The following is a 26,057-nucleotide window of genomic DNA, read 5'->3' as shown; positions in this document are numbered from 1 at the left end:
TACAGCTGTGCACCAGCTAGGTGATGTGGAAAACGTGGACCGTAGGTAGATCTGGAGGACTGATTTATTGCATACACAGCCTCAGGATTGTGAGGGAGGAGAGACTTCACCAATACCTCCTCCAGGGACAGTGCAAATCCTTTTTGGCATTAATGGTTTCTTATGACAGGGTGAACAAAGTGGTGAATTACAACTCCCCACCCACACACATTTTGCATTAAAAAAAAAAACCCACCCCACACTGTCTGCAGATTATGTATGTTAGGATAGATCTAACAACTAGTGGTATTCCGCCCCGTGTCATCACTGTATAGGATGTTAATTAAAAGGCCTAGTTGACAAAAGCTAAAGTTATTTAATGACTCATCTAAAAAGGAACAAGTGATTCTGCAGGATTTGTTCCTACAGCGTCACCCTGTAGCGACAGACATAAATACACCTTAAATTGACAGGAATGTTAGAACCACAAATACAATAAAAAATTATTTTTTATTAACATGCAAAAATAAACAGACAAAATATACAATATTAACACTTTAAATTTACATTATATTAGATCATTTACAGAACTTCTTTACATGTACACTGTGCTCACTCTGTCACCAAAGAACTGGATGAAGATTTCGGGGTGGCTTTTGTAGAACTGGCCCAGCAGCCGTTTCTTCTCCTTTGGGGAAAGTTTAGTGTTCTCATAAATAGTTTTTAGCAAAGTCCACAGTTCGTTGTGTGTGGTCTTCTGCGCCGTGGAATCAAATTCTCTTTTGTCCACTCTTTGGCAGAACGCGTAACCTGGGATCAGACACAAAAGCCAAAGTTTAGGAATCAAACCATTTGATCATTGATCCAGTTTCCCAGGCTCCGAGTTTCCTCTTGTAAAAGGCCCCAAGTTAAAAATGGCGGAGTACTTAAAAATGTTGTTACCTGTGTCCTTGTCAGGGTCTCTTCCTTGTTGAATGGCCACTAGCTTATCACTGACCATCTTGTGCAAGGTACCAGGAATCTTTAAATAAAAAAGTTATCAAAAATAGGTGATAGAACCAGAACTATTCAATTCAGCAGAGATTCTGGCAATACGATTTTTAGATGCCGCCGATAAGTAATCCTATGTATTGGATTGCCCCTAAATCCACAGGTGGCACAACAGTTTGGTGCCCAACCTTAACATTTATTGCCAACATATCTTTCAAGTTGGAATCAGTCATTTCACCCAGCTCTACAATGATCAAATCACACTGTTTGGTGTAGTCAAGAGGGCATGCAGAATTACTTAGGAGAATACTTTTAAAGGATTCCAAAAACCATCAAGCATTTCACCCTAGTTTTGCTAATACATATAGAGGACATCCTTTAAAAGTACGCAAGTTTGCGTCATGCCCTGAAGATAACCCAAGAGTATGGACGGTGTAATGGTTATGGCATTACTGCCTCACAGCACTGAGGTCATGGGTTCTATCCCACCATGTGTTATATATACGGGGCAGTACGGACGGTGTAATGGTTAGTATTACTGCCTCACAGCACTGAGGTCATGGGTTCTATCCCCACCATGTGTTATATATACAGGGCAGTACGGATGGTGTAATGGTTAGCATTACTGCCTCACAACACTGAGATCATGGGTTCTATCCCCACCATGTGTTATATATACGGGGCAGTACGGATGGTGTAATGGTTACATTACTACCTCACAGCACTGAGGTCATGGGTTCTATCCCCACCATGTGTTATATATACGGGGCAGTACGGATGGTGTAATGGTTATAGCATTACTGCCTCACAGCACTGAGGTCATGGGTTCTATTCCCACCATGGCTCTAACTGAGGAGTTTGTATATTCTCCCGTTTCCTCCTCCAAAATTAACCTAGAATGTCTGTGTGTGCGTGTACATGTGGTAGGGAATATAGATTGTAAGCTCCACTGGGGCAGGGACTGATGTGAACGATCAACTGTGATGTGGAATATGTGTGCGCTATATAAGATACTTAATAAATAACTGCAGATCTTTCATCCCTGGCTTCACTACAAACGCCGCTTTGCCCGTTTACCTTAAATACGTCCTTGTGATGGTCCAATAGAAATAGCACCAAGAGATCAGACTTTCCTTTGGATAGATTCTTGTGGTTTACTATGGCTCTGGAGAATTTTCTCTTCACAGTCATCCTGTTGTCGCTCTAGAACACAGAGAAAAATTGCCCATCTTAAAATGAGATTCTAAGATTCTAGTGGTGAGAAACTGCATCCAGTTAGGTCTAGGATACTGGTCATTGCCACCCCACACAGTTTTCATTTGGGTTGGGGGGAAACCAAAGATACATTTCTTATAGCGAACCAATGTGTTAGTATAATCATTTATTTGCTATCCATTTTAATGTGTTCCACAAGCATCAGGTCAATGCTTACATCTTCCTGTAGTCTAAACGCTGACTGTTCTGCTGCAACAGCCATGAAATACAGAAGTCTTCTGAACTCCTCTCGATTTTGGGAATCTAAGAGCTTCAGGCATAACTGTGTGGCCTCCAGGGCTTGCTCCATTTTCCCGTTTACTAGAAGAGAAGAAATGGAAGGTTAGCCGCTAGACTGCTCAGTGTTTAAGTCAGGGATGGGGAACCTTTGGCCCTCCAGCTGTTAAACTACACATCCCAGCATGCCTTGCAACAGTTTTAGCATGACCAAACAGCAAAATTGTAGCAGGGCCTGCTGGGATATATAGTTCAACTACAGCAGGAGGGCCAAAGGTTCCCCATCCCTGGTTTCAGTTGTACAGATTGCTAGCTGGCTTGGACATGAGCTGACAGGAGACCGATAGAACACCTGTATGAATTTGTGTCGTTCGGTACAAGATACAGGTCGTGTCACGTTGTCAAAGTATTCTCAAATGTTCAAATCAAAGCAGTCGCCCAGGCAAATTCTTCTCACAGTTATGAAGAGCGGTTGGTTTGTAGGATCTGCTGCAGCTGAAAACTCAAATGACTTATGGATCACACTACAGTGATCGCACACAATGGGAAGGTTTAAAGGTCAGCAATGGGAAAGTGTCTTTTAAAACAGTCTCTGGTCTCCTATGCAGCTCCCTAAAAGTCATTGGATCATTGTGTGTTGAGAGGTCTCAAGCATTAGAGAGAGAATTTACTAATAAACATGTAGCAGCCATTTTAGGGCAGTTTTTGAAAATTGACAGTTAGGAGTTGATTCGTTAGTACTCTGCACTGAGAAGTTTCCTTGTGAATTTTTGCAGGTAAAAAAACTGTAAGCATACTCGAACCAAGCACAGGTCCTAGAGCAGAGGAAGCAGCGCTCCCTCCGTTATAGAACACCACATTCCGACACAGAACTGCTGTTAGGTCATGCTTCACTGGTGGCATGCTGGGATATATAGTACCACAGCAAATGGAATGCCGTACATTGCCTATCCCTGCCCTACAGCGACCAAGAATGCAGTGTAATGGGGTAGGAGTTTGTGAAAATGACAAGTTTTCAATAATTTTATTTTTTTAAAGCAAAAAGACAATATTTTCAAAAAAAAAAAAAAAAATTATTGATATATTTTCTTCCATTTTACTGCAGGCATTAAAGCGGTCCCAAGTAAGGAGAACTGAATAACCTAGAGACCATCGCACACCGCATTATAGGTCCCGCAGACAGACTGACTGGGATCACAGGAAGAGGAATGGGAATTGTAATGACTAGGGCGTGGTAAAGAAGCCAGAACAAGTTTTGTTTTTTCCCTTTAGTACAAGGGTTCCCAAACCGTCCTCAGGGCACTTGAACCGTTCAGATTTAAAGTATATTCATGGCTCAGCTGAGATTGCTAAATCAAATAGACGAAGGTACTAAGTAAGGGCCTAATTCGGATTTGTTAGCACACAAATAGGCAAGACAAGCGATGCACTGCCAGCAAGGCAGATGGAACATGTGCAGAGAGATGGATTTGGTGAGGTTTGTTCCAACTGAAATCTAACATCTGTGGGCTACATGCAAGAGCAGCCAGAACTTACCCTGCACAGAAACCTTATAAAAAGTAGACAAAGTTTAATTGCTTTACTGAATCTGGCCCCAAGTGTCCTGTGGCCAAGCATGGGTATACTTAAAATCTGGACTGTTAGGGCACCTTCAGAACCTCTGGATTAGTATATTAGTCATCCTTTATTTAAAAATAAATAATTTAAACGGGTGCCGGGTGACTTACCAACAGTTGGGATTCAGGCGGTCATTTCTCAGACATCAGATTCCCGCCTGTCAGGACCCCTCGTGGGGGTCCACAACACCCATAGACGGAGAATAAAATAGGCGCTTCCCTGTGACTCCTGACAGCCGGGATTCCAATGTTGGAGAAACGACCGTTGGAGTCCTGACTGTCGGTAACTAATACCCAACTTAAAGCACATTGTTGGTGGACCAGCGCTGAAAAGTAATAGGCTTAGGAGGCATTGTAGGTGGAGCTCTCGCCCAAACATATTTACTTTACATGGGAAAATGGTTGTTTAGCGGTGTATGTACCAACTCTGGAGGGCGATACAGTGGGCAGGGCTATAGTACCAGCCAACCAGCTACCCACTCATTTTTCAAAACAGCTTGCAGCATGACCGGAGCGAATTGGTTGCCACTTGGTCTCGTCCCACAGCTTGGTACAAGCACCAAGTCATTCTACACATATTGTAGGATACTTTTAGACCTGACCTGTAAGGCAGTCATCCCAACACATGATTATCGGAGAGACCACCATAAGCGAAGCGTATCAAACCTTAGAAAGAAAAGTACCAACCAATCTGTTTCGATCACCACAAGCAGTGTTTGAGAAAATACAGGAACCGACGGATTACTTTATCTCTCTCCAGTGTTAGTACATATTTTAGGGGAAATTGCGGGAGGCAGCAGAGAAACCCATTTGTTATAGTGAATTTAGGGTGCAGAAATGCTCTTCAAACTCTCAATGTAAAACCAAAGACAAAATGGAAAAGTCTCACATGCGCTCAGAGTCCAAATAATGTTTCAAAATCTTCCCCCGTCACGTAGGGCTCCAATTCCTTTCTCTCCCACGATTATGGGGGTGGGAAAAAAAACACAATAAAGCAAAAGGAAATCAATAACCGTAGATTTTCAATATGTAATTCTCCCTTTTGGGTGAAGGGAAATAATGGAAAAGGGTGTTTCCCCAGAGATTCCAAACGATACCAGGGTTCCTTATGGGGTCACCTCACTCGTGCATATAGGTGAAAGGTGCTCACATGTATGCTTACATAGGGTAGATGTTTTGTACTCCCATAAAGGTATCTTTACATATATAGCACTCCAGATTCCAAATACGAAGCAGAAATTCTTTATTCCAAATGTAAAAAGTATTTAAATGGTATAGAGACTGTCTGGTATTTATCTCTGCCCCACTGGGCTTTTTAAATTTGGAATAAAGAATTTCTGCTTTGTATTTAGAATCTGAGTTCTATATATGTAAAGATACCTTTATGGGAGTACAAAACATCTACCCTATGTAAGCATACATGTGAGCACCTTTCACCTATATGCACCAGTGAGGTGACCCCATAAGGAACCCTGGTATCGTTTGGAATCTCTGGGAACCATTATTTCCCTTCACCCAAAAGGGAGAATTACATATTGAAAATCTACGGTTATTGATTTCCTTTATTGTGTTTTTTTTTTCCCCACCCCCCATAATCGTGGGAGAGAAAGGAATTGGAGCCCTACGTGACGGGGAAGATTTTGAAACATTATTTGGACTCTGAGCGCATGTGAGTCTTTTCCATTTTGTCTTTGTCATTGAATACAGCGGTCCGGTGACCTCTATTTTTTGTCTTATGTGCAGCATTGAGTGGTTGCAGCGCTTGAGGTGAAATATTTTTACTGTTTATAGTCGTCTCAATGTAAAACCATCTGCAGTGGGGAGAGCAGAGGAGCCAAATAAACCAGACTTACCCAAAAGCTCAGCGATACCGGTATGGATGTCAAAGAATGGATTGGTAACTAGGGGAACCCGGTTCTGGCTGTAGTGTTTGCTGATCGTCTCAAACAGAAGGAGCTTCCAGGAGTCGTCCTTGTCCTGCTGTTCAGGGAGATTCCTGCTGACATCTACCACAACCTGGTCAGGGAGGAATTCCAAACAGTCCACAGCTGCAGAAACCCACTCATCCGCCCTGAGGACAAAGGAAGAGGCACACGTAAGGATGGGGCGGCTACTGCTGTCCACAAGGATCTCAGATACTTCTACCACCACCCAGAAGGGTAATAACCTATACCAGAGTCCATTAGCCAAAAAAAACTCATTTATAAAATCATAATAGGATATTGTTTAAGAGAATCTATAAAAATGTTAAAGCCCATATTATGGTTATACAGTAAAGAGTGTAATTTGCGGAACCTAGGGCTGCTCATGTTTGGCTAGAAGGGCATCATTTAAAACAGTGAGTGGTTCTTTCCTAGAAGTACATAATCTATCCTGTGGTATCTACTGTTCTGATCTGGTCAGCCCAATGCACAGGTCCTCAGGATCCCACATAGTCCATGCTTTCCAGGTCGCCAGCGGATTAAAACATGATACACAGCGCACCTGCTGGGTGACCTGTGGGGGATCCCGAGGACGGCGAGAACCACTGGCCTAATGCATGCTATCAGAAGAGAAGTGTGAGGAGCACCTGCTCAGAGAAAGGACAAGGATTGGTCATAGTGTTCACCAACCTCTTCCCATCCAGTCTAGGGCATGATTAAATAGCTCTGAGGTGCGATAGATAAAAGTTGAAAATAAACCGCCAGGCCTATCACCAGTGCTTTACGATCTCTCCAGCGATGTATTAATGTTCCAGGAGACAGACTGGACGAGCAGGCTACTTACTGGGAGTCACTAAATGCTTTGAGGATCTCTCGGTCCAGGTAGTGGGTGGTCATGATCAGCTCCTCACTCTTTGCCTTCTGCCCTTTAGGTGCCACAGGCGTGTTCTCCAGCAGAGAATCCAGAACAGGTAGTTCCACCAGCTGCAGAAGACGACGAATTGTTTGCTCCTGCCAGACTTCGCTGAGGACTAAACAGGAATGAGGAAGAGAAGTGGGTGAAGGATGCCAGCTGGAAAGTTGTACAGTGACTTGGCTAGCAGAGTTCTCCTTGGCACACATGGCTTCCGTAGGAGCCCACATGCCTGACATGTGCTTGGTAGAACAGGTGGAAGGATGCATTTACTTGGTTTCTGGGTGGCACAGATTTAACGTTGACCCAACTGTACTAGGGGATAAGCAGTGAGGACCACAATCTATTGCAGACCAAAAATATAAGAATTTTAGAAAGTTTTTGGGGTGATGGACTTGAATATCCACATCTAAAAAGGTGCGCGCACACTGGCCGATATAACTAAACTGTCGTTCGGATATATTGCATCAGTTGTGCAACACAGATATTACGGCGCATCGTTCTGTGTGTACGGCTGATCCACCGACCACCCGCACAGACACTGCCGGTGATTGACAGCTCAGTGGGCGGGCACATGCAAATGTGCCTACCCTGTTGTGATGTCAATCACGACGGATCAGGAAGTGTATATGGAGAACACTCTGCCCGATCCCTCTGTAGATATATTTGCAGATCAAATCGATCTACTAGTGTGTACCCAGCTAAGAAGGTGACAGTACAGGCTGCCATGGGTAGATAAGGAGTAATGTGCAATGCCTCGGCACCATGTTGGTTCTTACTTGGTGCCATTGCTGTAGTGGAAGAGTAGGACAGAAACGCAGTGTGGAGTCATTGTCTAAGAAAGATCTTGAAGACAACAGGAGAAAGGAGTGGACAATGGTCAGGGGGTATATTGAAAGGCAGATGCGAATTGGTGCGAGTGGCAGTGTAGTTGCTGCCAAGTAGGGGGGAGAGGGACGTAGATTATGGGCATAGCTGAGAAGTGACGGGGGTGGGGGGGGGGGGGGGTTGTTATATATTAGTGAAAAGGCTTTTGGGAATACCAATGTGCTAAGGCAAGTGTATAGGTTTTAATTTTGTGAGTTGTTTACTGGAATTATACACTTTCACAATATACAGTACACAGCCTGCGAGATTAGTCTAGCGCTACAAGATGCAGGATTTGTGGTCACCATCTGACAACCGCAGGGGTATGTGTGTATATAGGAAGAAGAAAGAAATCAGTTTTTTGTGACACACTCCTTGTCCAGTATCTAAAATAAATTTTATTTTTAACATAATATCTTTAATACGTTTGTCCTTTAAATTCTGTATTTACTTACAGGCCATCATTGATTTTCATAACGTTTTTTAATTTTATTAATTAGGATTGACCCGATCTGTTCCACTGTATCAGGGATTGCAGTAGCGAAAATGTTAAAAAAAAAGTTGATAGATATAGAGAAAAAGAAATTTCTTTTTCTCTATATCAATCAACTTTTTTTTTTAACATTTTCGCTACTGCAATCCCTGATACAGCGGAACAGCGGAACAGATCGGGTCAATCATAATTAATAAAATTAAAAAACGTTATGAAAATCAATGATGGCCTGTAAGTAAATACAGAATTTAAAGGACAAACATATAAAAACGTATTAAAGATATTATATTAAAAATAAAATTATTTTAGACACTGAACAAGGAGTGCGTCACAAAAAAATGATTTCTTTCTTCTTCCTATATACAAATCCAATCAGTAAGACTGCACCCTCAACCAAGTGGGAAAGGTTTATATATAATAAATTTCCCATTGGTAGGCATATTCCCATTCACATTGATAATATTCAATAACATATGGTGCGGGTCGCCCACCCTCCTCCTATACAGAGTATTTAATGACTGATGGAGGTTTCCGGTCCCCAGTAATACATTACACAGGCTGCATGCTCACGTGGATCAGACAATCAATACTGTCTTCGGAAAACCAAAACACCCCAACTCCTCTCCGCAGCATTGACCCCCCCCAACACCCAGGCTGGTCATCTAACAGTTGGACAAACACCCCAGAGACAGATTGGGATTCAGTTTCTATTTACACCCGGTTTCCACACTACAATCTGTCATTGTAAGACACGAGAGAGCGTTAAAGATTTCCTATTACAATGTGAAAGCCAAGTGTTGTCAATCAGTAATTAAAGTTGCATATAACGAACCCATTCATTGGCTTACTGAGATTGTCATTATACTTTTAGATTAATGTGACAAGAACTGAACAATGCTTTAAACTGTCCCACGTTCAATAGAAGTGTTTGTTACCAGCTGATGTGCCGCCGGGCAAATATTTAAAGATCTTTAAAAATGCATTATGAAATGGGTACAGTATTAACCCCTAGGCTGCCAACGGTTTCATATTTACAACCAAACAGAATGTACCATCTAAGACCTGATTGGTTCTCCATTCACATAAACCAATCAGAAGTCTCAGTCATCCGATTATGGATTGTGATTGGTCTCCTTGACCACCCCACAGACCATTACACATTGTGCCGGGGAATGGGTGCGTCTAGGCTGTACGGTCCTCACTTACCATTGGCCGGTAGGTCTATTGGTAGGTTCATTTGTGTCGGGTCAGCAGGCGTCAAGCTGAGGTTATCCCAGAGTTCTTCCAGGGTCTGTGTCTGGACAGGCGTGGACTGGAAGCCTTCCTGTTCGTGCCTGCCGGTGACAGATTACAGATCATTCCACTAACAATGCAGCAAGGTCACACTACTTACACATACAGGACGCGTGTAAACCAGAAATCCAAGCAGCAGGCAATTAGCCTTTCCCGCTCTACGAGTGATCTAATAATTGGTACACATACCATAAATGCCGAACAACCAGATCAGGGAGAGGGTTTACAGGGCACAAATGCCAACAGAACAGTGGTTTGTGGCTGCAGAGCTGTACGACTAGAGGGCCATACAAATACATACAATCTAGAACCCAGCAGGGACAATCCAATAACCTATCCCACATGCCCAATGCAAGTTTACACCACACAATAATGTAGAACCCCCAACCTCATAAAAAAAAAAAAAAAAAAAAAAAAAAAAAGGGCTCAGTTACATCATTTCTTACCAATTCACCCGATTGCAGGGCACATTTTGTTCGCAAATGGACAAAACCATACTGCACTGCAGATGGGGCAGATGTAACCCGTGCAGAGACTTTAGATGTTTGAACGCACCTCACCCAAATCTAATTGCAGGGTAAAAATAAAGCAGCCAGTATTTACCAGGCACGGAAACAATAAATAACCTCACTCAAATCGAACTCTGCACAGGTTACATCTGCCCCACCTGCAGTGCACATGGTTTTGACTATTTGCAAACAAAAATGTGCCCTGAGGTCTGAATTAGGCCTCACAAGTCAGTAGTAGTGCACACTAAACGACTGTAAGCAGGGGGCCGGGCTAGAGAGGCAGTGGGCGCACTATCCTGGGGGGGGGGCTGACAGCAGCTCTCCGGGGGGACTGCATGTGATAAATCGCATGTGATTTATCACATGCAAAACCTGGCACATCAAGTGCCAAATCGTATGTGACCCCCCCCCCCCCCCCCCAGGGGAGTTGTCAGTAGATTAGGTCCGACTTGTCAGCCTAATGTATGGGGGCCTTTAGAAATAGTTTGTCCGCCCCAAGAATGAGCTATTGTCCAGATCACAGACACGTCGCAACGTAAATGAAACGTTCCTAGAATTATCTGGTTTGTAAACTAGCACTAATTATACTGAAGGCTTCAAGACTACCTGCAGAACTGCCTTAACTGGATGTCTGCACACTCAAAGGATCAAGATTAGAGATACTGGTGGGTTGGAGAAGAGAACGACGTATACCAATCCAGGAACTCCCCAATTATTATATTATAGGATTGTGTATTGTATCCTGCACTCACTTAATGCCCAACTTCTTTAAAGGAGTACACATGGTGAGATTTTGACTAGATAGCCAAAATCTCCCAGTGTTTCTGTTTAATCAATATAGTCTAGCATAGATTGATTGTGCAGCCAAGACAATTTTGACTAGATCATAGACTATCATTGCTTAGACAAAATCCCTTAGTCAAATCTCCAGTGCATCTAACCAAAAATCTTTAAAAATTGCTTAGTCAAAACTGTCCATTAGCCAAAATCTCCCCATGTGTACACCCCTTAAGCCACATAACGTCACTGCCTGAATATAAAAAACACACAGCAAAGTCTGGCACAATTTAATGCACCGGAACCACAGCAGTGAAGTTGGTGTGTTGGGTAGTGTCACAATCTTCACATTAAAACAAGTCTAATGTTGGGTACACACTGGGCGATTCCCGGCAGGGCCGCCACTAGTAATCTTGGGGCCCGGGACTGACCTTCAGTCCAGGCACCACCTGCACAGGAACTGGCTCCTCTCGCTCCAGTGTTAATAAAACTTACAAGACCATGTTATTTGCAAGCTGGCAGTGCACAGATTTATAATAAGATACACAGTAGACTACACCAGGGGCCCTCCAATTATTTTGATCTGGGACCTCATTAGACAATAAGAATTAATTACAGGACCCCAGCAAGTTACTGCAGTCACATCACATGCGTAGTTAGACAGCACATACATGGCAGCATTGTGGAGGCACAGAGTGATGGGAGGAGTCTGATATACCATAACCCATCACATGTGTAGTCAGCAGACAGCACATACATGGCAGCATTGTGGAGTCACAGAGTGATGGGAGGAGTCTAATATACCATAACCCATCACATCACACGTGTAGTCAGCAGACAGCACATACATGGCAGCATTGTGGGGGCACAGAGTGATGGGAGGAGTCTGAAATACCATAACCCATCACATCACATGTGTAGTAAGCAGACAGCACATACATGGCAGCATTGTGGGGGCACAGAGTGATGGGAGGAGTCTGATATACCATAACATCACACGTGTAGTCAGCAGACAGCACATACATGGCAGCATTGTGGAGGCACAACATGATGGGAGGAGTCTGATATACCATAACCCATGACATCATACGTGTAGTCAGCACATACATGGCAGCATTGTGGGGGCACAGAGTGATGGGAGGAGTCTGATATACCATAACCCATCATGTCACACGTGTAGTCAGCACATACATGGCAGCATTGTGGAGGCACAGAGTGATGGGAGGAGTCTGATATACCATATCACATCACACGTGTAGTCAGCAGACAGCACATACATGGCAGCATTGTGGAGGCACAGAGTGATGGGAGGAGTCTGATATACCATATCACATCACACGTGTAGTCAGCAGACAGCACATACATGGCAGCATGGTGGAGGCACAGAGTGATGGGAGGAGTCTGATATACCATAACCCATCACATCACACGTGTAGTCAGCAGACAGCACATACATGGCAGCATTGTGGAGGCACAGAGTGATGGGAGGAGTCTGATATACCATAACCCATCACATCACACGTGTAGTCAGCAGACAGCACATACATGGCAGCATGGTGGAGGCATAGAATGAGTCTAACATAACAGACAATTCAACAGATTGTTTAGACACCTTGTATTACTGACTGAGATTAAAAAAGTCATCAGCCTGATGGTCAGCAACATGGAGTCGCGACCCCATGCTCAGAAGGTCGGGACCCACAGTTTGAGAACCGCTGGACTACACTTATGCGCCAGCTGTAATATAGCCATTGCTTTAACTCCAGGGACGGGCAATTGAGGCCAGGAAACGCAGAAGCAACCATTAGGCAGCGTAGTAGGATGGAACTGTACACCATATACTCGAGTAGAAGTTATTTACCCTCACCAAGAAGGCCTTTCTTACCTCCCGGTATATCGCTGCGGAGTACACCGGCCTTTATCCACCTGTCCAGCAGGATGACTGGGTGCATTGAGGAACCGATAGAGGCTGCAGCTGCTGTCTTCAAACACGGCTCGCTTCTTCTCTTTACCAAACATGCAAGTGGTCAGCACAGATTCAAACACTTTACAGTCCATGAGAGCCTGGCACACACGCACAACTTTGGAGCGGGGTATATCGGCATCGCCAAAATACTTATGTTGCACCAAGTGAGCAAATACAATGTCCACGGCATCGGAGCCAATAAAACAATCCGGGTGAGACTTTAGGTGGTGCCTCCTCTTCTTCACCTCTACCTGAGTGTGGAGGGCATGAATGATACTGCTCCAGATGTACGTGGCTCGGAACGGCTTGTTATTCAAGTTTGGACCTAGAAAAAAAAAAAAAATTATTTACAGGTCTGGAATCAATGGACGTGTACAGTTATACTTTTCCACTAGCGGAAATAACCCGGTAATTTCTGCTGTGACGTGCAACTACCTGGGTTTTCTGCAAGTGGAAATGCTCCCATGTCAAATAACCCGGTTTAAAGTCCCTGACAATCCTACTAGGGTGGCCAATCCCGGGATCGGCGGGATCCTGGGATTTGGCCTCAAAAAGTATGGGATTTCAATCCCAGGACTGGAGTATCCAATCCCGGGTTTAGACTGCGCATGCGCAGTCTAATGCCGGGCAGCGTTTGAGCACCCGCTCAGACGCTGCCTGGCTGTTCCCCAATCCTGCTCCTGTCCCCGCCCCCTTTCACTCCTCCTCTGCCTGCTGTCTTCTACTTGCCGGGAGGCACCGTGCACCTCCAACCCCACTCCCGGCCGCTAATGTAAGTAAATGTGCGGGTCGGCCGGTGTGGGGATGTGTATAGGACATGCCTATAGGGATGCCAATCCCGGGATTGGCATCCCTAAATCCTACCCAGGTAATGATCAGGGTTGGATCTGGATTGCACCTGGATAGTGAAAATGCTACCTACCCGGTATATTTGAAAAACGGAGATTCTGGGTTATTTCCATGTGCACACCAAGAGCTCAGGTAGACTGCTCACAGTTTTCACCATCAGTGTGACATCAGAAGGTCCTCAATGGCTTTCTGCTACAGTTTACAGACACCATTTATAGAACTTTTCATAAACTGTAACGTGTGTGTGTTTACACTCACTTTAAAGGGGCAAATACTGTAGGCTTCTCACTTGACCCCACTGTTATCCTATTCTCACATTACAAGGCTATAGACCCCAGAATTCGTACATTGTATATCTACATAATGGAATTAACACCGTGTGACTGTTTGCTTAGCTGCCTTGTTTGTCGGATAGTAAGATCCTGGTTTACAGCTTTGTACCATTATAATATATGCAGCAGACAGTCAGTCAGACCCGCAGCTGTAGGGGCAATGTACAAACACTCTGGGCACTCTGCAACTGTTAGCAAAGTGTGTGAGATTTTGGATTTACCACCTCAATGATGCCACTAGTGATAGGATAGGGTATAAATTGGGCAGTCTAATCCTGGGTACACACCAGACTGAAGTGGCCTCAATTGCACGTCCCCGCCGGTTGTTTTGGAGATCCTACCTGCTGAAGTCAGGATTTGTAAAAGATCCCATCTGCTGGGTACAGATTGTGTGCGCGCCATACAGATAGTGCGACCATCGTACAATCGTCTCACAATCATGATCGTTCTGGTGTGTACCCTACATAACCCATGCACAGTACAGCCGAGCAATCGTCTGAACAAGACCAAGTTGTGTTTACTAGGGTGCACTAAGTAGAGTGCAGTGTAAACTTGTTTTATCCTGCGCAAGTACAGACACTCCAACCCCCCTGCAGACATACTATTTAAAATATGAAGGAGAACTGTTCCCCATAACGGTTAGAGAATCCTTTAGGGCAGTGTCAGTTGGGGGCTGTAAAAACCAGAAAAAAAAAAATTCAGAAGAGCAGGTAGGACAGGAGAACAGCACAGGTGGTGGCTTCTGTGGATCAGGATTCTCGGGGCAGAAATCCGCAGCATTCCAGAACTACTGACCGCACTCAGACTATGGCCCTTATTCTAGTTCACTCTGACAAAATCCTTAGATGGACAAAACCATGTGCACTGCAGGGGGGCAGATGTAACATGTGCAGAGAGAATTAGATTTGGGTGAGTTATTTTGTTTCTGTGCAGGGAAAATACTGACTGCTTTATTTTTACACTGCAATATAGCTCTCACTTTGACGTAAAACCCCACCCAAATCTAATTCTTTCTGCACAAGTAACATCTGCCCCACCTGCAGTGCACATAGTTTTGTCCATCTAAGAAGGATTTTGTCAGAAAGTGAACTAGAATAAGGCCCTATATTACATATAATTTACTATAAGAGTATACACGGCTACATTTCTAGACTACGAATATACAGCGCGAGGAGTAGTAGTTTGGTGATGTTGGAAGCCACAATCCTGCGAGCTATAAAACATTACCACCATTATTTTTGTACGGCGCAGTGGCGTATATTTTCCCAGTTGACATTTTTACTGGCCGAAATAAAACACTGAAGTTCCCTGTTCTTCGGAGAACAGCAGCAAATTCACAGACAGCAGTAAATCTCCCAGCGATTACCCCAGTGTTACTGGCTTTGTGGTCTGGAGTCAAGAAAAAGGAGAAGTAAAACCTGACTAGGTGCGAGAGACCTGCTCTATGTATTGCTAAGACCACCGTGAAATAGTCCGAAGCAGCGGAACACATCCAACAAGCAGGTTGGGGGTCACACTGGATCGTTCCTTCGAGTTTAATCCTCAGAGTGAGATTTCTCAGTAGCGAGTTACAATCGTAAAATAAAACTAACGCCCCATACACACTAGGCCAGATGGGGAATGATATCGCTCAGAAAGGGGCGGAGCGATATGGTTCATAAGATCGTCTAGTGTTTACGCTCAATATTAACGATGCGCACTCCCACACGTCGTTAATGATGATTAACACGCAGGTCAGTTTGGCAATATAGCGACCTGCATGTTCAGCGTGACCCGGTGACGTCACTGACCAATTTCATTTTTCCTGCATGGCCGATAGCGATATTGCGCACACACACACACACGGCAATATATTGAACAATATTGCTCAATTTAACCCTTGCAAGCGATTTTGTTCAGAATATTGTCCAGTGTGTATGCAACAAATTATGCGCCCTCCCACGGTTAGTGAACAACCCCCTCCTTAGTTTCTACATAAAGCTCAATTTGACACAGACTAAAAAAGAAGGCGCAATAATCCCTCTGTATACAACTTTATTTCTGGGTGGGCAGTGTGGAAGTGAGCACCTGGCTTCAGTCCTACTCTGCGTAAGGATCCAAAAATTCAGCCCCCAAATCTGTACTAGAATTATATATATCCATCCATCCATCCAAGACCAGAGCCATTACCACTGGTTGTGTAGCAGTTCTGCCAAGGAGAAATGCTGCAATTGCCATTTTTTCAAAAACAAATAATGAAAAAAGGAAGAGTGTTTAACAGGAGTACTTCCCTTTAAGTGGGACTATAAAAAAAAAAAAAAAGGGTTGTTATGCTTGGTTCAAAATATATAATATTAATAAGTAGGGATTCCCAAGTAAATGAGGATATAGTCTCAGAATATCTGCCCAGGGCAAGAGCAGAAACAGCTAACATTTCTCTATGCAGTTACTAAATCATTACAAAAGAGGTGGCGGGACTGAACATTGGACCCAACGCCAAACAAGGTCACATTCAGATCATGCAATAAATACCTCTGCTCTATCCATCCCTTTATCTACCAACACAGCTGTAACCTACAGAGTCCCACAGCAATTACACGGTCCTGATACATTCCTTAGATTGCAGGACTTGGGAACTGTTACCAACCAGTGAGCAGACAGGTACATGGCTGGACACTGCAGTTATGGCACTATGGGATTAACGTGCAGATACTGAGGGCGAGATGTACTAAAGTGATAAACCACCAACCAATCAGCTCTTACCTGTCATTTTTCAAAAACAGCCTGTAACATGGCAGTTAGCAGCTGATTGGCTGGATGTTTATTTCTCCTTATCACCCTTGCATTTATCTCTTGTTAAGGCTTAATACATCTGTCCCCCTGTCTGGAGCTGATTGGCCGATGGTTTATCACTTTTCAAGCTTGATACATCTGGACCTGAGAAACAAAACTTTAAATATTTGCTGTCTTAACCACCGTTGTCCTGTATGTGCAAACTTTCTTACCACATTGAATGTAACAAGTGATACATTATAGTTTATATGATCTTCCACCATGTTGCGTATGGGAGTTTTTAGGAGGAAAAGTAATGACAGGGGACTAGAAGATCACAAGCAACTTAGAAACATAGAATGTGATGGCAGATAAGAACCACTAGGTCCAGATTGCAGATCTTGCATTTACACCAAGCATGTCCAAACTACAGCCCTCTCGCAGTTGTGAAACTACAAGTCCCATCATGCCTTGCCACAGTTTTGCTATAATTATAGCAAATAGTTTGTGGGATGTGTAGTGTCACAACAGCTGGAGGGCCACTTGCCAGATATACACCGGGTCATCATAATCGGCTATTCAAGGGTAACCTAAAATAGTGTATGGGCAGAAGGAGGGGGGGGGGGGGGGGGGGGAAACAAACAAACAAATAAATCACGGAACACAAAACCCTTTGAGATCTGGGGGCAGTTATCCAAGCCTGGCAGGTATCAGCCTCTCATATTATAGGCTGCGTTTGGTTATCTGTGGAAGATACTTCTTCTCTCCCCCCCCCCCAAATCAATCACCACCACCCCAGTGGAGTTTACCATCCATGTCAGAGGTTCTCAACGTCGGTCCACACAGTACATGTTTCATAGAATCAAGTAAAATACATAGCGCCACCTGCGGATCTATTAAAATGGGTCAGTCAGTAATGAGTGCACCTGTCGGGTGACCGAGTTTGAGAACCACTGATCTATGTACTCTATCACACGTGTGGCTCATTTTTCACAGATCCCAGTAATAGGTAGATTTGTATTTGGCACATATAAACTCCAGGCATTTACCCAGGACAGAGTTTAGCTGCTGTGGGTTTCCCTCCCTCTCTGTAGCTGTAGGGGAATACACGTATACTCCTGCCTGATACAGCTCCGACGTATGTGAAGCATTTCTCCATGACTCTACACAACACATCCAGGACTCATCATGGTAGAAAATGTGACCTGACTCAGTGGTCAGGAATCAGTGACATAACATAAGTGTCACTGTCACAGGTTTCTAGGAAGGCAAGAGGACCATGTGGAACAGGAGCTGGTGCGATATAGATAGATAGAATATATACACACACACACACACACACACACACACACACACACACACACACACACACACACACTAGTATTCAGAGATTTCTAAACCTGACCCTTGTAGGTTGTTGCCTTGTGACTGATGGAATGTAGAAGCTCCAGAGACAATGACACCAGATCACAATGCAGGAGGAGCAGCAGTCACATCACATTACCTGACCCAGAGCTCTGTGGGTCACACCTGCAGCTCCACACACCAGGTGCCCCATCAGGGGAGACCATCTCCTCATCTGCATGTAATAGTGTATAGGAGGCGCAGCAAGCAGCACAGAGGAAATAAGCAAATACAATTTAAAAAATTCAAAACCTAACTGGCTGAGTGACATTCCCCCAGCTGGGGCATCAGCACATACCGGAGCCGGTCACTGCTGCCATATGTCATTATATACACACAGGAGACACCTATACACCCAGGCAGGGCACTGACTGCAGGGACAGCTGCTGCTGCTTCTGGCAATCACGGCACTCGGCCCCGGGGACGGATAGATTACAGCTGGTAAGGAACACACACACACACTATATATATATATATATATATATATATATATATATATATATATATATATATATATATATATATATATATACTGGCTCCGGGGGCGGGCTGTACCTGGGGGTCTGTGCGCCGGGCTGTAGGACGTGCAGAGGCTCAGAGCCAGCGCCTTCTCCCGCACCGTGGCCATCCCGCACACCTGGCTCTCCGCCGCCGGACTGACTGCTGCTACTACTGGACACTGAGCGCCGGCTGCTGCTCTTCTACTACAGAGTGGGCGGTACCCGGGGCGTCACGTTCGGCTACGAGACCTGTTCCCTGTAGCTACTGGCTGCTGTACTGTGACCGCTGCCTGCATGCCGCTCACTCCTCAGCTGTGATATTCGTGTGCTGTGATATAGTACAGGGGTACTATGTGTGTGCTGTGATATACAGTACAGGGGTACTATGTGTGTGCTGTGATATACAGTACAGTGGTACTATGTGTGTGCTGTGATATATCTGTACAATACAGGGGTACTATGTGTGTGCTGTGATGTACAGTACAGGGGTACTATGTGTGCTGTGATATACAGTACAGGGGTACTATGTGTGTGCTGTGATATATCTGTACAGTACAGGGGTACTATGTGTGTGCTGTGATCTACATTACAGGGGTACTATGTGTGCTGTGATATACAGTACAGTACAGGGGTACTATGTGTGTGCTGTGATCTGTACAGTACAGGGGTACTATGTGTGTGCTGTGATCTGTACAGTACAGGGGTACTATGTGTGTGCTGTGATCTACATTACAGGGGTACTATGTGTGCTGTGATATACAGTACAGTACAGGGGTACTATGTGTGTGCTGTGATGTACAGTACAGGGGTACTATGTGTGCTGTGATATACAGTATGTACAGGGATACTATGTGTGCTGTGATATGCAGTACAGGGGTACTATGTGTGTGCTGTGATATAGCTGTACAGTACAGGGCTAATATGTGTGTGTGCTGTGATATACAGTACAGGGTTACTATGTGTGTGCTGTGATATACAGTACAGGGTACTATGTGTGTGCTGTTATATACAGTACAGGGGTACTATGTGTGTGCTGTGATATACAGTACAGTACAGGGGTATTATGTGTGTGCTGTGATATATCTACAGAATAGGGGTACTATGTGTGTGCTGTGATGTACAGTACAGGGGTACTATGCGTATGCTGTGATGTACAGTACAGGGGTACTATGTGTGTGCTGTGATGGAGCTGTACAGGAGTACTATGTGTGTGCTGTGATGTACAGTACAGGGGTACTATGTGTGTGCTGTGATGTAGCTGTACAGTACAGGGGTACTATGTGTGTGATGTACAGTACAGGGGTACTATGTGTGCGCTGTGATGTAGCTGTACAGTACAGGGGTACTTTGTGTGTGTTGCGATGTAGCAGTACAGTACAGCGGTACTATGTGTGCTGTGATATAGCTGTACAGTACAGGGGTACTATGTGTGTGCTGTGATGTACAGTACAGTACAGGGGTACTATGTGTGTGCTGTGATATAGATGTACAGTACAGGGGTACTATGTGTGTGCTGTGATATAGATGTACAGTACAGGGGTACTATGTGTGTGCTGTGATATATCTGTACAGAATAGGGGTACTATGTGTGTGCTGTGATGTACAGTACAGGGGTACATATGTGTATGCTGTGATGAACAGTACAGGGGTACTATGTGTGTGCTGTGATGGAGCTGTACAGGAGTACTATGTGTGTGCCTGTGATGTACAGTTCAGGGGTACTATGTGTGTGCTGTGATGTAGCTGTACAGTACAGAGGTACTATGTGTGTGATGTACAGTACAGGGGTACTATGTGTGCGCTGTGATGTAGCTGTACAGTACAGGGGTACTTTGTGTGTGTTGCGATGTAGCTGTACAGTACAGCGGTACTATGTGTGCTGTGATATAGCTGTACAGTACAGGGATACTATGTGTGTGCTGTGATATACAGTACAGTACAGGGGTACTATATGTGTGATGTACAGTACAGGGTTACTATGTATACTGTGATATACCTGTTCACATTACAGGAGTAGGTACTTGTGTAGTTTCACGGCGCCAGTATGGCGCCGTGCGTCTGAGTCCCCTTGCGAGGCTCGCTTCGCTCGCCCACGCTGCGGGCTCGGTGGCTCGCTAAGCTCGCCACGCTATTTAAAATCAACTCCATGCCAACATGGATAGTGGGGGTATGAACTATCCATGTTGGCATGGAGTTAAGTTACTTTTTTTGACATATTTTGTGGCGAGCGTACACCCGGAAGTAGCACGGCGCCATGCTGGCGCCGGTGAAACTACACAAGTACCCAGGAGTACTATGTGTGCTGTGATGTACAGTATGTACAGGGATACTATGTGTGCTGTGATATGCAGTACAGGGGTACTATGTGTGTGCTGTGATATAGCTGTACAGTACAGGGCTACTATGTGTGTGTGCTGTGATATACAGTACAGGGTTACTATGTGTGTGCTGTGATATACAGTACAGGGTACTATGTGTGTGCTGTTATATACAGTACAGGGGTACTATGTGTGTGCTGTGATATACAGTACAGTACAGGGGTATTATGTGTGTGCTGTGATATATCTACAGAATAGGGGTACTATGTGTGTGCTGTGATGTACAGTACAGGGGGTACTATGCGTATGCTGTGATGTACAGTACAGGGGTACTATGTGTGTGCTGTGATGGAGCTGTACAGGAGTACTATGTGTGTGCTGTGATGTACAGTACAGGGGTACTATGTGTGTGCTGTGATGTAGCTGTACAGTACAGGGGTACTATGTGTGTGATGTACAGTACAGGGGTACTATGTGTGCGCTGTGATGTAGCTGTACAGTACAGGGGTACTTTGTGTGTGTTGCGATGTAGCAGTACAGTACAGCGGTACTATGTGTGCTGTGATATAGCTGTACAGTACAGGGGTACTATGTGTGTGCTGTGATGTACAGTACAGTACAGGGGTACTATGTGTGTGCTGTGATATAGATGTACAGTACAGGGGTACTATGTGTGTGCTGTGATATAGATGTACAGTACAGGGGTACTATGTGTGTGCTGTGATATATCTGTACAGAATAGGGGTACTATGTGTGTGCTGTGATGTACAGTACAGGGGTACTATGTGTATGCTGTGATGAACAGTACAGGGGTACTATGTGTGTGCTGTGATGGAGCTGTACAGGAGTACTATGTGTGTGCTGTGATGTACAGTTCAGGGGTACTATGTGTGTGCTGTGATGTAGCTGTACAGTACAGAGGTACTATGTGTGTGATGTACAGTACAGGGGTACTATGTGTGCGCTGTGATGTAGCTGTACAGTACAGGGGTACTTTGTGTGTGTTGCGATGTAGCTGTACAGTACAGCGGTACTATGTGTGCTGTGATATAGCTGTACAGTACAGGGATACTATGTGTGTGCTGTGATATACAGTACAGTACAGGGGTACTATATGTGTGATGTACAGTACAGGGTTACTATGTGTACTGTGATATACCTGTTCACATTACAGGAGTAGGTACTTGTGTAGTTTCACGGCGCCAGTATGGCGCCGTGCGTCTGAGTCCCCTTGCGAGGCTCGCTTCGCTCGCCCACGCTGCGGGCTCGGTGGCTCGCTAAGCTCGCCACGCTATTTAAAATCAACTCCATGCCAACATGGATAGTGGGGGTATGAACTATCCATGTTGGCATGGAGTTAAGTTACTTTTTTTGACATATTTTGTGGCGAGCGTACACCCGGAAGTAGCACGGCGCCATGCTGGCGCCGTGAAACTACACAAGTACCCAGGAGTACTATGTGTGCTGTGATGTACAGTATGTACAGGGATACTATGTGTGCTGTGATATGCAGTACAGGGGTACTATGTGTGTGCTGTGATATAGCTGTACAGTACAGGGCTACTATGTGTGTGTGCTGTAGGTTACTATGTGTGTGCTGTGATATACAGTACAGGGTACTATGTGTGTGCTGTTATATACAGTACAGGGGTACTATGTGTGTGCTGTGATATACAGTACAGTACAGGGGTATTATGTGTGTGCTGGATATATCTACAGAATAGGGGTACTATGTGTGTGCTGTGATGTACAGTACAGGGTACTATGCGTATGCTGTGATGTACAGTACAGGGGTACTATGTGTGTGCTGTGATGGAGCTGTACAGGAGTACTATGTGTGTGCTGTGATGTACAGTTCAGGGTACTATGTGTGTGCTGTGATGTAGATGTACAGTACAGAGGTACTATGTGTGTGATGTACAGTACAGGGGTACTATGTGTGCGCTGTGATGTAGCTTGTACAGTACAGGGGTACTTTGTGTGTGTTGCGATGTAGCAGTACAGTACAGCGGTACTATGTGTGCTGTGATATAGCTGTACAGTACAGGGGTACTATGTGTGTGCTGTGATGTACAGTACAGTACAGGGGTACTATATGTGTGCTGTGATGTACAGTACAGGGTTACTATGTGTACTGTGATATACCTGTTCACATTCAGGAGTAGGTACTTGTGTAGTTTCACGGCGCCAGTATGGCGCCGTGCGTCTGAGTCCCCTTGCGAGGCTCGCTTCGCTCGCCCACGCTGCGGGCTCGGTGGCTCGCTAAGCTCGCCACGCTATTTAAATCAACTCCATGCCAACATGGATAGTGGGGGTATGAACTATCCATGTTGGCATGGAGTTAAGTTACTTTTTTTGACATATTTTGTGGCGAGCGTACACCCGGAAGTAGCACGGCGCCATGCTGGCGCCGTGAAACTACACAAGTACCCAGGAGTACTATGTGTGCTGTGATGTACAGTATGTACAGGGATACTATGTGTGCTGTGATATGCAGTACAGGGGTACTATGTGTGTGCTGTGATATAGCTGTACAGTACAGGGGCTACTATGTGTGTGTGCTGTGATATACAGTACAGGGTTACTATGTGTGTGCTGTGATATACAGTACAGGGTACTATGTGTGTGCTGTTATATACAGTACAGGGGTACTATGTGTGTGCTGTGATATACAGTACAGTACAGGGGTATTTATGTGTGTGCTGTGATATATCTACAGAATAGGGGTACTATGTGTGTGCTGTGATGTACAGACAGGGGTACTATGCGTATGCTGTGATGTACAGTACAGGGGTACTATGTGTGTGCTGTGATGGAGCTGTACAGGAGTACTATGTGTGTGCTGTGATGTACAGTTCAGGGGTACTATGTGTGTGCTGTGATGTAGATGTACAGTACAGAGGTACTATGTGTGTGATGTACAGTACAGGGTACTATGTGTGCGCTGTGATGTAGCTGTACAGTACAGGGGTACTTTGTGTGTGTTGCGATGTAGCAGTACAGTACAGCGGTACTATGTGTGCTGTGATATAGCTGTACAGTACAGGGGTACTATGTGTGTGCTGTGATGTACAGTACAGTACAGGGGTACTATATGTGTGCTGTGATGTACAGTACAGGGTTACTATGTGTACTGTGATATACCTGTTCACATTACAGGAGTAGGTACTTGTGTAGTTTCACGGGCCAGTATGGCGCCGTGCGTCTGAGTCCCCTTGCGAGGCTCGCTTCGCTCGCCCACGCTGCGGGCTCGGTGGCTCGCTAAGCTCGCCACGCTATTAAAATCAACTCCATGCCAACATGGATAGTGGGGGTATGAACTATCCATGTTGGCATGGAGTTAAGTTACTTTTTTTGACATATTTGTGGCGAGCGTACACCCGGAAGTAGCACGGCGCCATGCTGGCGCCGTGAAACTACACAAGTACCCAGGAGTACTATGTGTGCTGTGATGTACAGTACAGGGGTACTATGTGTGCTCTGTGCTGTGATATATGGCAGTACAGTACAGGGGTACTATGGGTGTGCTCATATAGCTGTACAGTACAGGGGTACTATGTGGCTGTGATATATGGCAGTACAGTACAGGGGTACTATGTGTGTGCTCATATAGCTGTACAGTACAGGGGTACTATGTGTGCTGTGATATAGCTGTAATGCACAGTGTGTGTAAGATAAATGGGTGTTTCCCACCGTATCCGGTCGACCTGTGGGAGTATGCGAGTGGGGGGGGGGGGGGGCGTTCGTTTGGTCAGCTTTTAGTTGGCTCGCAAAGCTGCGATATTTGCAGCTTTGTGAGTCAACCAGAATGACCTCCTAAACTGCGTTCAAAGTGTTTATAACTCCTGTCCTGATTAAATAATAATGCAAACATTGTATCTTTGGAATTTACCTTCAAGGATATTCATTCTTGGCAAGAACAGGCTCCGGCAGTAATGGGAGAGCAGCCGTTATAGGCGAATAGAAAAAGCAATTTTGCACATGGAACAAATCAGGTTCCAAGGCAAGAGGGGCAGATGCACTTTGTTTTATGTCCATGCAGGGAAAATACTGTCTGCTTCTGCATGTAGACCGCAAATACAGGCCAGTGTTATATGTACACTTCTCTCTATAAATCTACTGTTAGATTTGGACATGTCCCCACTGGCTTTATGTCATGTATCCATTGCCAGCGATGGGAACCCGCCATCCACAGTATATATGGCCCTTATTCTGGTCCATTTGCAAAGGCAAATTCCTTATCAAATGGACAAAGCCATGTGCACTGCAGGGGGGGGGGGGGGGGGGCAGATGTCATGTAACAATATGTGCAGAGAGATTTAGATTTGGGTGAGTTATTGTGCAGGGTAAATACTGACCGCTTTATTTTTACACTGCAATATAGATCTCACTTTGAAGTAAAACCCCACCCAAATCTAACTCTCTCTGCACAAGTTACATCTGCCCACCTGCGGGTGAACCAGAATTAGGGCCATTATGTAGATAGATCCCTGTATACATTCTATATATATATCTGTCTGCCAAGGAGAAAGTAGCTGTCTGGTGTTCTTGTCTCCAGCAACTCCTCTGTACTGTCTGTGCTTTTAATTTAATTTAGTTTAGAGAATCTCCCCCCCCCCCCCCCCCCCCCCCCCCCCATCTGCTGTCAGAACTCTTAAATGTCATTTATCTCAATTACCGGCGAATCCTCCATAATAGATAATACATGGAGGCAGATTTACTATTCCTCAGGTTTTCAAAGCAACCGATGATTTGGTGATTTAGGTCGATGGTTTTAAAACAGCAGCAATTATAAAGGCCAAGGGCCCATGTACTAAGATCGCGGTGCACTTCAAACTGTGTCCATGTTGACCTAACTCGACATAGACACCCTAAAACATAAAAAAAACACGTCAACCTTTTTTCCATCTCACCTTTTTGATGTCGACCTTGTGACTGTAGACCATTAGTGACCTAGACATTGTAGATGTTTTTATAAGATAACCGGATCACACTGCAATAATGCAATCCTGTCAGTGCAATGTATCTTCCTGCAGATGCCCGGGACAGGGGGCCCTGCGATCTGCTCAGCTGGGTGCTGGGGGCTG

General features: G+C 44.8%; 1 protein-coding gene and 1 long non-coding RNA gene across 2 annotated transcripts in view; both read right to left on the bottom strand.

Annotated features, from left to right (window-relative positions):
- The window catches only part of LOC146045472 (uncharacterized), a 365,523-nt gene that overhangs the window by 62,847 nt on the left and 276,619 nt on the right, over positions 1 to 26,057 (bottom strand). The gene's annotated exons all lie outside the window — the stretch shown is intronic.
- DEPDC7 (DEP domain containing 7) lies at positions 471 to 18,867 on the bottom strand. The gene is made up of 9 exons (XM_083164302.1): positions 18,708 to 18,867; positions 12,736 to 13,141; positions 9,478 to 9,605; positions 6,843 to 7,029; positions 5,930 to 6,147; positions 2,402 to 2,544; positions 2,047 to 2,172; positions 922 to 1,000; positions 471 to 789 (listed from the first exon to the last, which is right to left on the bottom strand). The coding sequence occupies exons 1-9, from the start codon at positions 18,778 to 18,780 to the stop codon at positions 575 to 577; spliced, it is 1,575 nt and encodes a 524-aa protein (XP_083020428.1). The 5' UTR covers positions 18,781 to 18,867; the 3' UTR covers positions 471 to 574.

Source organism: Crinia signifera, chromosome 11 (assembly GCF_055691185.1).
Source record: "Crinia signifera chromosome 11, ASM5569118v1, whole genome shotgun sequence".
Taxonomy (NCBI): domain Eukaryota; kingdom Metazoa; phylum Chordata; class Amphibia; order Anura; family Myobatrachidae; genus Crinia; species Crinia signifera.
Note: the sequence above shows the minus strand (reverse complement) of the source record. Positions and strands in the feature narration are given on the sequence as shown.